General features: G+C 32.7%; 1 protein-coding gene across 1 annotated transcript; it reads right to left on the bottom strand.

The window, feature by feature from the left end:
- Positions 1-9299: 9299 nt before the first annotated feature.
- On the bottom strand, positions 9300-12089 carry LOC131863414 (polygalacturonase-like). Its single transcript, XM_059215118.1, has 8 exons — positions 11865-12089; positions 11584-11712; positions 11186-11344; positions 10638-10845; positions 10181-10262; positions 9961-10069; positions 9621-9746; positions 9300-9527 (listed from the first exon to the last, which is right to left on the bottom strand). Exons 1-8 carry the CDS (start codon positions 12087-12089, stop codon positions 9300-9302), a joined length of 1266 nt encoding a protein of 421 aa, XP_059071101.1.
- Positions 12090-18639: the final 6550 nt, after the last annotated feature.

Raw genomic sequence — 18639 nt, 5'->3', positions numbered from 1 at the left:
TGTAGAAACAACAAATCCCATAAATACCAAACTCTCTTGCATAAAACTACACTTCTTCGGTTTTGCATAAAGTTTCTCTTTCCTCAACACATCCAATATGATCCACAAATGCTATAAGTGCTCCATTTTTCTCTTACTGAAAATTGAAAGGTTATCAAAATAAACTACAACCAAATTACCAATGTAAGGTTGAAGCATTGTATTCATCAGTCTCATTAAAGTACTCGGTGCATTTGTCAACCCGAATGACATCACCATCTACTCATATAATCTATCTCTAGTCTTGAAAGCAATCTTCTATTCATCCCCATCTCAAATCCAAATTTGGTGATACTTGCTTCTCAAATCAATTTTAATGAAATATGTTGCCCCTGGAAGAACATCCATTATGTCATCCAAGGAAGGTATAGGGAACCAATATTGGATGTTAATTCAATTGATTTCTCTACTAACGGTGCACATCCTCCATGTACCATCTTTATTTGGTGTTAATAATGTTGGTACAACACATGGACTCATACTTTTTTGCACCACACCTTTCTTTATAAGCTCCATAACCTATTTGTTGAGTTTTGCATGTTGTGTAGGACTCATCCTATATGTTTCCTAATTAGGGAAATATTCTCCCAGAATTAAATAAATATGATGTTGAATATCCTACTTCGAGGGAAAACCATCATGTAACTCATCTAGTATAACATCACTATACTCCACTAGCACCTTTTATACTTAAGAAGGTATTGGTATGCCTTCTCCTTCCTCCTTTTGTACCATTAATGCATAACAAAATCTTGCCACCTTCATCTCTTTAACAAGCTCTCTTTCAAACAACACATTCTTATCTTCCCCTTCATCCTTAAGGGGTAATAAGATGACTTTTGATCGATCCTTCCAAAATATATATGTATTCCTTTCCCCATCATGTATGACTTTTTTGTCATATTGCTAAGACCTCCCCAACAATAGATGACATGAATCCATTGGGATGACATCGCACAAGACCTCGTCTTTATAATTCTTGCTCATAAAAAAATTGATCAGACACCTCTTGTCAATAGTAACTTCATTCCCCTTCTTAAACCATGCAATATGGTAAGGATGAGGATGTTTCTCACATTGTAAATCCAATTTATCTACCATCTTACTGGAAACTATATTCTCAAAACTACCATTGTTAACAATAACTTGACATCACTTTCCCCTGAGGTGCATCTAGTTCAAAAAATATTGGTTCAAAGCCATGAGTCATTAGAGCTTTGAATTTGTGTTTTCTCCTTTTCCGGGATTACCATGGTTTTCCTCATCATGAGGCTTTCCCCTACATCTAGGGAAACTTCTAGTTCTGCTCCTTCATTTTCAGCTTTAGCTAAAATCACCTTGAGTGGTCCTCCTTGATTTCTATCTTGCATGTTAAAATTGTAGCACTCAAATTCTCTATGGACTTCTTCCCCACACCTAAAATAAGTGAAAGGTATTCTTTTACTTTCCCATCCTCTACCACCACCATAACCTCTTCCTCTTTGAAATAATTATCCTCATTGTAGACTAGAGGGCTCTGGATGGGTGTAATCTTGTTTCTCTACTCCTTGGGATGAATCTCACCTACAATAATTTGAACCACCACATGAAATAGATGATGTAACCCTTTTGAGTCGTCTAATCCTCTTAAAATGTTGTCTGTTGTGATTTTCTTCTACTTTTAGAGCCAACAAGTAGGCTTCTTCCATACTATTAATCTGATGCATGCTTGATTCATCTTGGATTGAAAACTTCAAACTATTTACATACCTAGCAGTCATTTTTTCATTAGATTCTTGATGCTCAACCTAAATAGACAACTAGTAAAATTCATCTATATAATCTTATACAATAGATAAATTTTGCTTCAAATTTTGAAATCTGTGAAAAAGAGTTTGAGCATAGTCTGTGGGCAAAAAATATTCTCTCAATTTCTTCTCTATTTTTCTCCAGGTTTTGATATTTTCTTTTCTTTTCCTCATTCTTTCATTTTGTAGATAATCCAAACAGATCATTCTATGACCCTTTAACTTGGTGCATGCAAATTTAACTTTTTTGTCCTCTATCATAGACTTCCATTCAAAAAATTTCTACATCTCATTCATCCAGTTGATCAGCTCCTCTAGTTTAAGGCTGCATGCATATTCTAAAACTTCAACTTTAATTCCTTCATTCTTCCCTTCTAATTCCCTAATAGTCCTCTCTTCAAAATTTCCACAATTTACAGGCACTTCTTCAAGTTCTCTAGACCGATCTGTATCTCCTTGATCTGAACCTTCATCAAAGTTATCTGCCCTTTGCCTTTGTCTCTGATTTTCCAACATATTCATGAGGTTTGAAACCTACCTTTGAAGGTTTTGCATGTATTTATGCATTTGATAAATACCTCTCCCTCTTCCTCTCCCAACCATCTTCCTCCTCTGCTACTAGATGATGAAATCAGTTAAAACATAATCAATAGAATAAATGAAATTTTTAAGAATTGACTCTATCCTAGATCAAATTCTCTTTATTATTCTTCATCTGTAAACTCCAACCATTCTAATAATACAACGAAACATGACCTATTTCAATAGGAAACTAAAAATGTCCATTTTAGACAGATTTTTGACAAAATCCAAAATTTGCCTTTTATGGAAATTTTCAAATCTATCCCAAAAAATCATGAAATCTTCTAGAAATCTAAAAAACATTCCTACAACACAAATTTCTGAATTTATAACTCCATAAATAGTATGAGTTCAAAATTAACTAAAAGATCAACTTTCTAAAACCCGAAAAAATAGTAAAAGCCAATTTTGAGGCCTCAGATGAAGGAATCGGGCCTCGAAAATATAATTTTTTAAGGTCCTACTAAACTAGTTTGTGATGGAAATTCAAACAACTTTTCATGATACACCTCCACATCAAATTCTAGCCCAATCAGACATCCGAGTCAACAGTTATGACCTTGCGAAGTCCTTGCATCAACTCCTTTATCTCCTAGAGGAACTAAAATAATTAACGTTGAGAATGGAATTAAACAAAAAAAAAGACATTTTTCAATGCATTTGTTATCTAGGAAGAATACTGTCCCAAACTAGATTGAGATTTGAATGTTATGAAGACACTAACAATAAGCTTCAATAGATTTTTGACTCTCCTCATATCCATGTACGAAGTTTGTGCTATGTCATGTACAACACTAATAATTATGATGTATGTCCTATGGATAGGATGTTTCAGTTGTACACCCCTATATGTATGGGTATAGGTTGCTAGAGGTGTTATACTACAAAAATATGACAAGTGTAATGTCCCAATTGCCAATGAAATCATCGGTTTTTTGATGGACACTAGTGCATCAAATACATGCCTACATGGTGTGCATTCATGTGGATGAAAACTGGATATAAAAATTAAAAATATAGACACATTTTAAAATAAGGGAACTTGTTTCAGAATTTTATAAAGGATAGAGAGCATGATTGTCCTAATTGTAACTAAAATGAATATGTATGTGATGTGAAATTGAATAGAATGTAATTTATGATATTACACCCACAAAGTACTTGATATAATTTTATTTTCAATAAATAAACTCTTGGAAAGTTCAACTTCATAAGAAGAATAGAAAAAATAGGTGGAAATGAATAAGTTGAGTAATCTTGGAATTTACGAGCTAACGAAACATCTTTTGTAATTCTATAGGTGATTTAATACTTCCAAAGATAAATCCAAGAAATGAAAGAGAATTCTATGAAAGTTAAATATCCCTCCATAGTGAATTATAGTTTCCAATTAAATATATATAGCTAAGTAGACTTGACAAAAGATAATTACCTTTATCCTTTACTCTTTTTAATTGAATAGGAAAATTTAAGGTTGACTCATAAATGTAAAAGCACCCCATAATATGGATCATAAATTATTTATCATCTATATGAGTGAGATACTGGTGATTAATAAAATAAATATTAGCAAATTATCTAGGAAGGAATCTAGTGCGATAAATAAATTTTACAAACCCTCTAAAGCCATAATTTGACAAAACATAGCTAATCCCTTAAAATAAAACATACAACAAGGTCTAAAGGTATCCTAGGCCGGGTGAGTGGAGGTCGAATCATCAAATATCCAAAGGGTAGGTCATGGTGGCCTATGTGGTAGATTTGGGCTCTCAAACATCCAACATGGTGGAAGTAATGGAGGCCTTATTTGGGATCATCACTATGAAAGACAAAGGTTACAGATGAATAATTATTGAAGGTGATTAGAAAAATGTAATTATGATGTTGCAAGGGAAAGTAAAGCTGAGATGGTGGGTAAAGGATATTATCACCAAGTGCCAAGACATGATTGCTATGTTTGTATATGCCAAATACCAACACACCTTAAGAGAAGGAAATAAAAGTGCAAATAGATTAGCAAAATTAGGCCCTTTGTTTGAGGGGTTGAAAGTCTAGATGATCCTGCATGAATTACATGATGCTATTTGTACAACGGTTGCTAAAGAATCATACTATTGAGATTTAAATATTTAATTATGACCTTTTCAATCTCTTTCATGGAAATGTTGTATTATAATCATTTATTGAAAAGGATTGGCTTTGTTAAATCTTGTGATAGCTATGCTTTTAGAATTATTGTCCTATGTGGTCTCTAGCCCAAAGATGGTTTCTACTACCCCTCTCTTAGACCTATTATTGGTTTTTATATGCATACTATGGGTGGGGACCTCATCCAGAGAGGACATGATCGTTAAGAAAAATTTAAACAAAATAAGGCACCCTTGAATAACATGGTAGAAGGGAATTGATGAACTATGTCAAAAGAACGGAGGATTTTGATCCTACCCTGTCAATACAATTTGCTAAATCCTCGGTAGATGGTGAAGTCTAGGTGGGTGGGGTGAAATTCATTGTGTCTTGGAGACCATAGAGGCTACTATAGGTCTAGTGGTGGAAGGTACCACCTTTCCTAAGAAGTTGAAGGGTAATTAAAAAGAATATTCTTAAATGTTCATGAAAAAAAATTGAAAATGTGCCCCTTTACCAGAGTGAATTTAATAGGGATGCCCTTCTTGGTATTTGGAAAGAGGTAGTGTTTCTCCTTATGAAATTTATCACCCTAGATGGTAGGTTTAAACACTTACACTCTCAGATTTTCCCCATGCTCAATCACTTTAGGTATGGGCTAGAGATGAATTTCCCATATTGTATTTTCTCATTTGTTTTTTAATCTACTGTTGTGGCTAAAATCAAAGATATCCTTCCCATACGCTAAGGGCTTATCCTTTGGCTTTACAGTTTCCTTCTATACTTAACCCCTTCTAGTGGCCTAGATTTTAATCCCTCTAGCCCTTCTTTGTGTATCAATTTTTTTGATATCTTGATCTACAAAGAGCCTAGATTGAATCCTAAACCTAAGAGGACCCTTACCTCAGTCAACCCTAGTAGAATGGCTAAAGATAAAAACCCCTTGGCCCCTCCTATAGTTATTTTTATCAAAGAGTTGAATGTTTAGGACAATATGTTTGAGGATTTTACCTCGTCTTCATCAAGCAAGTGTGATTGGACCTTGTATAACCATATCAAGAAAGAGATTACCTATTCAACCCCTTCTTGTAGTTCTCCCCCCCTCGCTAGTGAAGTCACCTAAAAATTGGGACTACCCTAACTATGTGCAGAAAGTTAATGAACTTTGTGATGGTTATAATAAGAATAAGGCTATCATTTGTTTTCTTTTGGGTCAGCTTAATGTAGCAAGGAATATAATTTATAGATTAGAAGCCCTTGCAGAAGCCAATTTGAGGGCTTCATCTAGGCTATGAAAGATAAAAGACTAGATTGTCTATGAAGTGACTAACAATTTGCTGAGAAGTTAGACAAATGTAAAAATATTAAGGAATAATTGAGGGCTCAGCGCACTTAATGAGACGATTCACCAAGAAGACAACAAGGAAAAAAATATGAAGGTTATGGACAATATTTATAGTAGCTAGGTGTCCCTCAAAAGAAAAGTAGAGGATGTGATTGTACAGAGTAATTAAAATGATTAATAGGAATCTTGAAACCCTTCAAGAGTTATACAAGAGAATATTAAGAAGAAGAAGGTTTGGAAGAATATGAGTTTTGAATCTTCCGCCACTATAGGCTTGGAGGCATCAATTTCCAAGATTATTATGACTAGAGTCACTTGGTCTCTTGTTTGGAAAAGAATCCAACAAATGTCTTTCCTCTTTTGAGAAGATAAAGGCTTTGAGTAAGAACAAAAAGTTTGAGAAGAACCCCACCAAGTTGGCCATTGGTTTGTTCCTTCAGTGGAGTGGGTATATGTTTTTTTGTTTGCTTATTTTTAGTTTCATTGATCTTTTGTTTTGTTCATTTTTGTTCGTTGACTCTGGGGTGGAGAGTTCTCACTCCTCATGAGTCCCACATGTGGCTTTTCTATCTCTTTTTATAGTGGTTATGTAATGGTTTGGACCTCTCCTAGTTCTAACTAATTAAAACATACAACATGGTCACTAAGGGTAAACTATATCTAATGGACCTAAATAGTTTAATCTCTTTAGTGTAAAAATTAGTAATGGTAATACAAGGCAATGTAAATTAAAAATATATCACTTTTTTGAACATATTTGATCTAAAATCCATGATCATAGATATAGCCATAGGGATCTGCTACTATAATTTATCATAAGATTTTAAAAACTTACTTTTAAAAAGAGAATTAAATTAATTCTAAATAATATTAAATAGATAATATTATCAAGAAAATATTAGTGTATGTTTAGTTCGTTGATTCAAAAGTAAGATACACATGATCTAGAGGTCTAAAAATTCAAAAATATTCTTCCAAATAACATTCAAGAGAGTAATATAGCACTTGTTGATGATATTGTTAAAACTATCAATATTTAGAAATGTTTTGACTAACATCAATATTAGAGAATTCAATTGATGTTGTACCATATGCTTAAAGATAACCAAGTAACGTGTATGCACCTCTTCAACCAATATTTAGATAAAAGATGTTACAGAAAAAATAAGTGTATAGGACTCAAATTACAAACAAGAATTATAAATTTTGAAAGTAATTCATAACTGATCTAAAGAAAAAGTGTTTCCAAGAAAGGCTAGCATAGAGAAAAAATATAAATAATTGATCACATAAACTTAAAATAAAGACAAAAACACTCTGTTAAGGTAAAAGACAAAAGAATCAAATGAGACATTTCCAATTATTAATTAGCTCAATCTCTTCAAACATATGTGATCCCAAATCAAAGACCATAGAGCTAAATATAATGAAGTTCCAATTTAGTTTGTCATAAGAATTCACTTTTTTTTTTCTTTTTAAAGAGATGATTAGATTTATTTCAAAAGTTTCTAAATATATAAGAAATTATAAAGGAAATAATAGTGTATAAACAATATTTGTTTTAGGTTGACTATCAAGAGTGATAAACATACAATAAAAATATCTTTATATTGGATAGTATTCTTGAAATTAACATTAAGTGGAGTGATTTACTACAATGAAAATATGTATATACTGGATAATATTCTTGAAAGTAGCATTCAATGGAATGATATACCACTTTCTAGTGATGACTTTAAGAGTATAGTTTTTGAAAATGAGTTCTATAGTTCTCTAGTTGATAAGTCACCCTAAAAATTTGTGTGAATTAATTTTAGGCAGATTAAGTGAAACTCTTACGATGAAAAATTAAAATAAAAAATTCTATGTATTATACTATATATATATATATATATATATATATAGAATAAATTTACTCATAAAATCCAAGTGAATTCGTGTAAATCATACATTCAAACAAGCATTTATTATATATTTGAATTTTCGTATTTTCTTTAAAATCATAACAAAGATATATACCTCTTCATAACAATAGACAAAATATAAATTATAATTTTATTGACATGAAAATCATCCCAAAGAAATTATAATAAAGTTAAAATACCCCATAAAGGTTTATATAAACTAGATAACATAAAGCATGGTAGGATTTTGAGTTTGACTTTATTGGGTAGTATAAAATTCTAAATCCAATGAGTGAAAATGAATAAGGGAAAAATATGAATCATGGTTTCTAACAAAATAATAGTGCAAAACTATTTTAAAAATATAAATTGAAAGAGTTCTTAATGATGTTTTAGATTGTCATTTAACTCAATGTTAAAGTGTTTCACATAAATAAGTATTATATTATCATGCTGGTTATAAAAAAATCTCTCAATTGACTTTAAAGCATATTGATACAAGATATCATTATATTTTGGAATTGATGAACAATGTTGACATATATCTTTGGTTTTGCAGGTCAGAAGAACAATTAGCGGATATTTTCACAAGAATGTTTTTGTGCATCGTTGGAAAGAAATTGGTATTGCAGATATAAACGACATTGAAGATTAAGGGAGATTGTTGGCATATGTGGACTTCCACCTATGCACATTTTATCTCCCTTGCTACATTTAGTTCTTCTACTCCAAACATCACATTTATTTCTTTTTTTACACTCTTCGATGAACCTAGAATTGTCCATTTTTTGGCCCGTTTTCTGGAAGCTTCTCCTGCAGCCTTGGATAAAACTTTGTTTTGAATGGGAATGCAATGAAAATACTCTCTTTTTTGAACAAGACATCAATACTCTGTTCTTATGTTCTTATGAATGTATAATGAAAAAGAGAGCACTGACAGCTTTGCTTTGGCAAAGGGCATTAATATAAACCGTCACTTCTTTTTATGTTTTGTTATTTCTTACTGTTTGCGGCAATTTAGCTTTCTTTCTACCCTTCAAAGAATGTTTCTAACCCACAGAGTTTGATTGATGAGTCAAATAATGACAAATTTTCCCAAGTAAACAGTTACTTTCCCGTACGAAGAATTTGTTAAATCCAATTCTTTTAATTTTTAGAACAAATTGATGCTTCCCAAAAAGGTTGTCTTGTTTTTATATATCAATCAATAATTCTCTCAGAGAACTTTTTAATAATGTGAAAAAAATTGCGAAATAAATTTCATTATTTTTAAATTAAGATTTGCCATGGAAATGAGTGTACTCGAACATTTAAGTTTAACTAGCAAAATTTAGGTACATTCCCATTTCCATTATCTTTGGAAAAGAAATGGCAAGAAAAATATTAAAACCAATGGCTTTTTCCATCAGCTGAGATCCAACTTGTTAATTGCTAACTATTCTGAAGACTACATTATTTTTCAGGGATTTAAGAAAGAGGTTACTGCATTAGAGATAGCTTCACAGCTCTGTTATATCATTGGCCATTGTTACCTAGACAACGTGAAGGAATCGAATTTCCACCCTGTACGTTTTGGGCATTACAAGCGACTTGGGCCCCTGAGCCAGTTACCAAATCTATATTCTCCATTGTTATGCCCGTGCAAGATCCGCTTTGGCTGCACGACAATGTGATTCCATCTTCAGTTGCTGATGTGCCCCTGATATTACTGTATTCTACATTACTGATTTTCACAGCAGAACCCTACATCAAATGAAAAGGTGAACTCCGAATCAGATCTCAGTTGTATTGAAAGCAAAAACTGAGTTTAATTAAGGATTTAGATCAAATGTCTACCTGAGACTTGCAACCAGACCCAGTGTCACCTGTGTCACAGTAGAATTGGTTAATTATTATTGGGTTGCTTACGTCTTCCATCTGAACATTTTCATATGTTATATCACTTGCCACGCCAGAACCCCCCTGTTATATCATTGACAGTTTGTCAATGAACATTTAAAATAGTGTAATCTTTTGAAAATCCCATGAAAATAAAAATAAATACAATGATTCTTGTAGTTCTCATTTATTGCAATTCTATATTTCATCTATCCTCAGCATACAAAAGTATTTTTTTTTTTTGTTATTTTTAAAACAGCAATGATTTAATTTGAGATTATTGAAATAATTATTATACAGGCCATGTCTTGATTCTTAATCCATTCGTTGTTGATGTCAACTTGGCGCCGTTCACGTGAATGGAATGGACATCTGCTTTCGTGTTTCCTCTTCCAAGACTTCCAATGCTGCAAAATCATACAAATAATATAAAGAATTTCTCATGCCTAACATATTTAGACAGACATAAATTATTATTAGCTGTTAAGGGATTTGTGTTTATTTAGAGCGTTAATCACCTTATTCCATGACCTGGACCGCATGTGATATCATTGATGTTAATATTTGAAGACCCATCACCTATCCCCACACAGTCATCTCCTGCAGTCATCAAACTTCCATGTACTCATATGTCTCTATTCACATATAATCTCTGCTATTTAATATTATATTTAAGAATAAAAGAAAACATCTCAGATCATAATTAATCTATGATATGAATTTGTTTAATTATAATACTGACATACATTTTCTTTTATCAGTTTTTTTAACTTGTAATCAAATAACATCATTGATGTATCATAGAGTGTAATTTAATAATCAAACAATGTTACTGATGAATCATGAAATATAATCCAAAATATTTATGATCCAAAATATTTATCAGTAAGACAATTCACCCTTGGAAATTCAAACTGTTTTATTTAAAACAAAATCTTAAAATGAAAATATTTGCCACATTCCTCATTCCTTTACCTGTTCCAATAGTGGAATCTTTTATGACTATGTTTGTGGATTCGAACGTATCAATTCCATCAGTGTTTGGGCTGCTTTCTGGTGCCTGAATTGTAATACCCACGATCTGGACACTGTCACAATTTGTCAATGTGACATGAAATTGAGGACTGTTTGTCACCTTCAGTCCACTCAGTGCACTCCCTTTCACGTCATTGAATTGAATGGCCTGTGGAAAAAAGAAAGTCATATGATATGCATCTATATTTTTAGCGCATGTAAGTAGTTTTTTCCCATGGTTTACGGACCTATTTTTATCCATGCTTTATGGATGATGCTGCTTTCTGTTTTATTCCCGTGTATTGAAAAACTGCTGTTTCTTGTTTTATTGTCAGCTAACTGTTTTTACTATTTTTTATTTTTTTTTAATCTTCTTCTTTCATCTGCGAGTTCTGTTTTTTTTTTCCAGCTAGATCCTTAATGTGCAGGTTTAGCTAAAATTTTAGGTATATTCTGTATCAAAAACTAGAAACACAGAGAGAAGTTCAGCAGTGTAAATGGTTACTAACCGTTGGTCTACTTTTCTGTTTACCCCACCAATTACTTCCTTTTCCGTCAATAGTGCCCTTCCCTGTCAATGTAAATTTTTGAAGATGCTCGAACAACAACCACACATATGTGCTCTTCCAGCTGCTCGGATTTTCTGGGGCAACAATAGTTCCATCGACCTAAAAAAATAAAAAATAAAAAATTTGTATTGAGTTACTACCAGAATCTCGAATCAGTGCACAAATTTACAGAATGAGGATCAAACATAGAATTAATCGAGAATATGGTAAACTTTGAAGAAGGATTACTATTCTTACTACAAATACAAATAGCATAGAACTATACAATTTTTCGACAAAATGAGATGGATTAAATCCATTGTTTTTGAATCCTTTAGGGTTATGTTCAAATTTTAGACCTGCAATGTGAAACCAGGCTGACACGGTCCCTGGAAATTTAGATTGTTAACCAGAAAAGCCTTGCCACCTGGCACATTCAAAGTTGCAGACGACGCTTTGCAAGCATCATTCCATGCACGAGTAAATGCCTGAAAACCATTAGAATTTTAATAAGACACAAGATTTTGGAGTCCTTAATAATAAGATCTAGTAAATTTTCTGTTACTCAAGATATAAACTATTAGAGTGGCAGGAAATAAGATCTTAATGTTAGGAACAAGAGGATAAATGATAAGAGGACCTCAGTATCGTCGTGCTCTCCATCACCCACTGCACCATAATTTTGTACGTCAAAACTTCTTCCATTATTACCCTGAGTAGCAGCCAGAGATATTGTAGAAGCCCTAAGATATCTGTTAGTTGATCTGATTAACTGGGCTTCAACTGCCATGATGATCAAATATAAGACCACGAAGACCAAATTTTTCACATGAAGATTTTGACCTGGTCGAGCCATTGATCTCATTAGAATTAGAGCCTCACTTAGATTCAGTCAAATATGAATTAGAGAAAGAGACCTAAGGTATGAGTGAAGGAGATGAGTGAGCGTTAAATAATGCCTGTTTATACTATATTAGGAAGTATTCTGATTACTACTAAGTTGCTACTTGCAAGGAAAGGAATGTTTAAATCTTGGTTTGATTGACAAGTAATTTAATCTGCATCACAAGTCGTGAATCTTTGTTAGATCTACCCTGTGTGATAACAGCACTCTTTCAGGACATGAATGGCTTTGGAATGCACTGTGTGGTAATTCATTGTCCTAGATTCTCTAAATGCAAACCACGTATCAATAAAACGGACTATTTCAAGATATAACAGCTTACCTATCAAATAACGGACTACCACAGAAATCGAAATGCAAGCCCAATCGAACAATACCAGATCATTTGATTTTTCCTATTTCAGCTTCCCTATCAAATGACGGACTACCACAGAAATCGAAATGCAAAAGTCGAACAATACCAGATCATTTGATTTTTCCTATTTCTCCGTTCAACATTCTATACTTAAAACAGATATTCAGAACATAAAAGAATATTGAAACAAGTGTCATATAGCAGTGAGTAATCTTGTAATAAAAATATTTGTGGTGATTTTTAATGTTATTTTAAAATTATATTATCTTAATTATATTTATGTTATATAAATTATAACTTTTAATTACTTTTATGAATAGTATGTGAGTATCTATACTAGATTAAAATTTTAATATTCATATCTAAAAAATATAGAGGGACATGTCATATGACTAGAGCTCAAAAGTAGTTATAGAGTCATATGGGCAAAGCCTTAAAAGAAAAGAAACAACTAAACAAAATTACAAGCATAAAAGTGAAGCCCGAAAACAATAAATTGACCTAGGGAAAGCAAGCTAGGGGGAGGCCAAAGTGTACATGAATGAGACGAGACCACCGAAAGTTATGATGATTAAAAGATGATCCATTTGAAAGCCAGAGCTAGCCCACCAAAGCCAAGGCTTGACGAGCTCCTAGGCACAACATATACTTTGGGCAATGAAAGTGCCTTCTATTTGAATAGGTTTTAGCATAACAAGAAGGGTCTAAAAGCCAATCCCTTCTAGGACAACCTATGAAGCTAGAACAAATGGAATGTCTTAGAAGAATCTTCTAGGCCTCATTCTTAGAAATGGCTCAGACAATCCATTTAGCACAAAGGACTAAACCTTGTCTCCACGTAGAGAAGAGATGAAGCCCGCTAGAATCATGTGGGAGCAAAATAAAAACCCAGCCAAATGGTGAAACCACTTGTAGTCCTTATAAGAGGCCTGAAAAGATCATGAAGAATCTTTTCAAGTTTCATATATGAGGCATTGGAAGGACCACAATAGGATGAATGATACACATGGGTTGCCACCAATGTTTTGGAACAAACCTAGAATTTACCAACAAGGGATAGAGGCTCATTAATCGAATGGGAGAGAATCTTATCAATTTTGACAAGAACAAAATTTCAAAGATCAACCAAAGATGCTTGGAAAGAAAAGGGAATGCGCAAAAAGTGAAAAATTTCCCATGTCCAATCCACTTCTACCCATACCCATGAAGCTGAGATTGCATGGGAAGGAACAACTAGTGATAACACTATATTTTATGCCACTAAGTGGTAGAAATAGAATCTAGATAGAAAGTATTGATCCACTAAAGAACCTCTTTAACATTTTTCTCATCCATTGTTTTTGAATCCTTTAGGGTTATGTTCAAATTTTAGACCTGAAATGTGAAGCCAGGCTGACACGGTCTGTGGAAATTTAAATTGTTAACCAGAAAAGTCTTGTCACCCGACACATACAAAGTTGTTGATGACACTTTACAAGCATCATTCCATGCATTAGTAAATGCCTGAAAAGCATCAGAATATTAATAAGATACAATATTTTGGAGTCCTTTTTAATAAGATGTAAACTTTTTGTTACTCAATATAGAAATGGTAAAAGTGGCAGTAAATAATATCTAATGTTAGTAACAAAAGAATAAATGATAAGCGTACCTCATTATTGTCGTGCACTCCATTACCCACCGCACCATAATTTTGGACGTTAAAGCTTCTTCCATTAATAGCCTGAGTAGCATCCAAAGATATTGTAGAAGCCCAATGATATATGTTACTTTCTGTGATTAATTGGGCTTCAACGGCCATGATGATTAAATGTAAGGCCAACAAGACCAAATTCTTCACATAAATATTTTGACCTAGTGGAGCCATCAATCTCATTAGAATTATAGCCAGTTTCTACTATATTAGAAATTATTCTGATTACTATTAAGTTGCGACTTGCAGCGAAAGGGATATTTAGTACTTGTTTTGTTGACACATAATTTAATTTGCTTCACAATTAGTTCCTCTTTGTAGGAGATCGAATAATATATGTTGTAGGCAAAATGTAGTTGTAACTAATTGATAACCGACTAAGTTGTAATTAACTAATTGATAGCCGACTAAGTGGCCATGATAATGGTAATAGATGTTGGCAATTAAGATAAATATAATTTGATTAGTGGAAATAATCAAAATAAGATCCAACTTTAGTCTTAAAGGAGAGTTAGATACTTTGTTTGATTAGTTCTAGTTTTTATGTTTGATATGATTTATGTGAATGTGTAATGATTACATAAAATGATTAAGAATTAAATAAAATGATTAAGAATTAAGAAGATTCCAATATGCAATCTCTTTTATAATGGTCATACCTATCACAATGGAAACATTGAATAGTTTTTATTTCTCTATAACAATTCTTATCTATTGAATTTTTTTCTACCACCCATGGCTTCTAGTCCTCAAATTTCAGACCTAATACAATTGCCCATTGCAACCTTCAACAATTCCCCTCTTTAAATCCCTTTTGGTCAAGGCTCCCCTATTTTTACTATCACTTTGGATATTTCAAACTCTGACTCAGCATCTTAGCAAAACACCCACCCCTTGGAAGATTGCATGTTAGTAAATTCTGCACTCAAGAGTATGTTGGCAGACCCACTCAAAAAAAGTTTCTCAAGTCCTTTAGTTCCTCTAGAAAAATGCCTCGGGTGCTCCTCCTCTATTCTAGAGGTATTTTTGGGCGAGGAGATTTTAGACTGCATTTATTATTACAAAAAAATATTCTAATCAGAAGATTCAATCAATTTTCATTGTCTCTCATATTACTCCACCCCTAGATATTTGTACATTCAAATCCTGTGATGTTAGGGAAGATGGATATTTATTCTCATGCTTGTTGGTTCATTGTTATTTAATTTGATAATACTAATTATAGAAATGTTGTCCTTCCTATGGTCATCTACAAATGGGACTCTCATGCTTTATCTCTCTACCCTTGGACCCCATCATTTAATTCCCCTAATTGATCCTATTGAGGTTTCACCCACTTGGGTTCATCTCTTTCACCTCTAGTTGCACTTTTGGTGCACAGCCACCCACGAATACAAAGGCAAAAAATTGGGCATATTTATCAAAGTTGACCCTAATACTAGTCTCTTCCTATTGAACACACTATTTAGAGAGGAGGGGGGTGAATTAGTGTGGCCATGAAAACACTAAGTTTAATCCTTTAATCTTGAAAAACATAATAAGTAGGAATGCAACATGAAACCATAAAACATAATGCATAAGGGAACACTAGATTTATGTTGAAACCCCTAAACAAGGAAAAACCTTGGTAAGAGTTAACTCACAATATATACGATATCATTAAAATTTATTTTAAACACTACTATGGAAGCACACTACCACCTAGAAGACTTGCAATCTAAGGTCTACTATCTAAGGGCGAGATACAAAGGACTTGTAGGATTGCTCCAAAGTAAGATACAAATGAATTCTAGGCTAAAGCTCATTACTCAAGGGAAAGATACATGAACATCCATAAAATTTGAGTCAGCAAAACAAAGTCATTGTCCAATTGTGAAGTTGTCTTTGAATCTTGTTAGAAGAAACAAACTCTAACAACAATCACTTCCACATTAACTATCTTTGCATCACAAACTTCTATAATGATAATGACATGAAATAATTTATATATCATCTTCCCCACATAATTACCATTAAAGGCACACCATCACACTAATTTGATCTTCTATATATAACATCTTCATCTTTGTAAACATAAACTAGGTCAACCTAAATAAGGAAGAAGCACGAGTCCAATCACGTTGGCCACAAAATATAATTATGGTAATTGTGATTTGATTCTAGACTTAGAGAGGATGTCAGTACATATTATTACATATCTATAAAGTCAATCATCACATATATTTCCAACACTTCTCCCATACCTCCTTAACAAGAACCTTGTTGGTTGTAGACCTCTCCGAACCCCTTTCTATTGATATTTTTTTTAAGTTGATAAGCTCCAATGGAGACACTACTTGGTGTATTAAACAATTTCATTCAAATATTATCAAAATTTTTATATGGAGTACCTAGCCTTTGCTTGTCATCATTGGTCTCGACTCCATTCCTCTCCTACTTAGTGGAAGGATGTTGATTTGTGTCATCTTTCTAGTTTTCTTGTTCTCTTAGACTCAGACTCCTCTACACCATAAAAACAACAATAAAAAAATTTGTCCTATCAAAGAATCAATTAAGCATCACCGATCATCAAATGAGGAAAATAAGCCAAAGGAAACAGTGAATTTGAAAGAAATTATTATAATCTTAATTTCTCTTTTTTAAGGGCACAAATCAGTTTTGTCCTATATGATATTGTAAACGTACTAGAGGATACTCTTGTATAGGAAAATTGAATTTTGGCACTTGTACAATTGGACGAAATCTTGTTTTTCTCCCATCTTTTCCATAAGGGAATTCAATGGCATTTGCAAGGGATTCTAAATTTTTTAATTTTGTAACTGGGTGAGTAAAGTAGCAAGTCTGAATTGGAGCAATAGAAGGTCTTTTTGTCTCAGGAACTAATTTTTTTCATGAATGTATCATCTCTTTTGAATAAATGAATAATATTTACTTCAAATTGTGGCTTCTCATTTTATATGAATTATTTCTGTTAAGGATAGGAACATTTGTCTTTGCAATTTATTTTGTAGAAGTGAATTATGTTTATAGGTTCTCTCCAAGGAAGGGATTAAATGTTGTCAATGTATTTTAATGAATTGAGAGGTGTAATAGCGATCAATACGAAGAATTTAGAGTGATTTATTAAATTTAATTAGTTTCAATCATTAATGTGTGGGGCCTAGGTAGCTAAGAAGTTAAAGGTTAATGAAGATATTCAATGTTCTCACAATTATGACTATGTTACTTGGATTAGACATTGATCTTTGCGATTTTAAGTGAATTTTAGCTACCATGTCAAATATTATTGATCTTTTTATTTTCTATTTGTAGGAGTAGGTGTAGGTTAGATCTTTCTCTCAATTTTACCCAATAGTCATATATAACAATGGATCCTGCCAATTGAGGGTTAAATTTAGGATAATGTAGTTGATACTCATTGAGAGATATAGACGTATAAATCTAACCAATTTCCTAAGTGAATATTTAATATTCATTTTAACCCCATTCTATTTAATTAAATTCTTCATATTCATCTATTCGATTAAATGAATTACTCAATTTATTTAATTAAATTCACCTAAGCCTTTTCTAGGCTTTTTTTTAAATAAATCACTTTATTTAATTTAATTCCCCTTTCTCTCTTTTTAATTAAATTCATCTTTGTAAATAAATAAATCTAATTTATTTATTTAAATTCCCCCACTTATATTTATGCAAGTTGCAGCTATTTGGTTGAAATAAAGTAATTTTATTTTAATTAAAATACTTTTTCCTCCACTTGCATTTTCCTACATCTCCCACTTGCCTTCTGAACCCCTTCTAGATTCTTCTAATCACTTTCAATTTACCCTAATCCATCTCCTAAATATTGTCACAATCCTAAGCAAAGAGAAGTCACTTCTCAAAGCCTTCAAAGTCTATGAAAACCATTAAAGGTTTTATGTCCTCAACAAGTTAACCCTCAAAGTCTTCCAAACCATTTAAGGCTCTTACATAACCATTAATAGTTAACTCAACCTTCTTGCATGATTAAATATTTTCTCTCTAACTCAACCCTCATCTAACCCAAGGGTCTCATCAAGCATTCATGGCTTTGACGTTGGCTATCCCTTTAACCCTTGCACAAGAGTTTACCCCTTGGGTAAAAGATTTATCCATCGGATAACCCTAGCCTAACCTTAACCCTTACCTCCTAAGGTAGCCATTATGTCTTCTCAAGCATTTAATTCTTCTTTCATCTCCTCTCAAGCAAACTCTTATTGGAAATTGTCACCATTTCTTTGGTGAGAATTGTGAACATGGATTGATTAAATTTCAATCCTAGCCCTAGTTAAGATTATCCAATCTTGACCATCCATTGCCCTTTTCCTATAAATAGAGATCTCATTCTCTCATTTGGATATAGAATTTTCATGCATCAAAATTATAGTCATTTTGCTAATAAGGATCCAAGTCTTTGTGCATCAAACATATAGTATAAT

The sequence above is a fragment of the Cryptomeria japonica genome, unplaced genomic scaffold (assembly GCF_030272615.1).
Source record: "Cryptomeria japonica unplaced genomic scaffold, Sugi_1.0 HiC_scaffold_62, whole genome shotgun sequence".
Classification (NCBI taxonomy): domain Eukaryota; kingdom Viridiplantae; phylum Streptophyta; class Pinopsida; order Cupressales; family Cupressaceae; genus Cryptomeria; species Cryptomeria japonica.
The sequence above is the reverse complement of the archived record's forward strand: the minus strand, read 5'-3'. Positions and strand labels throughout refer to the sequence as shown.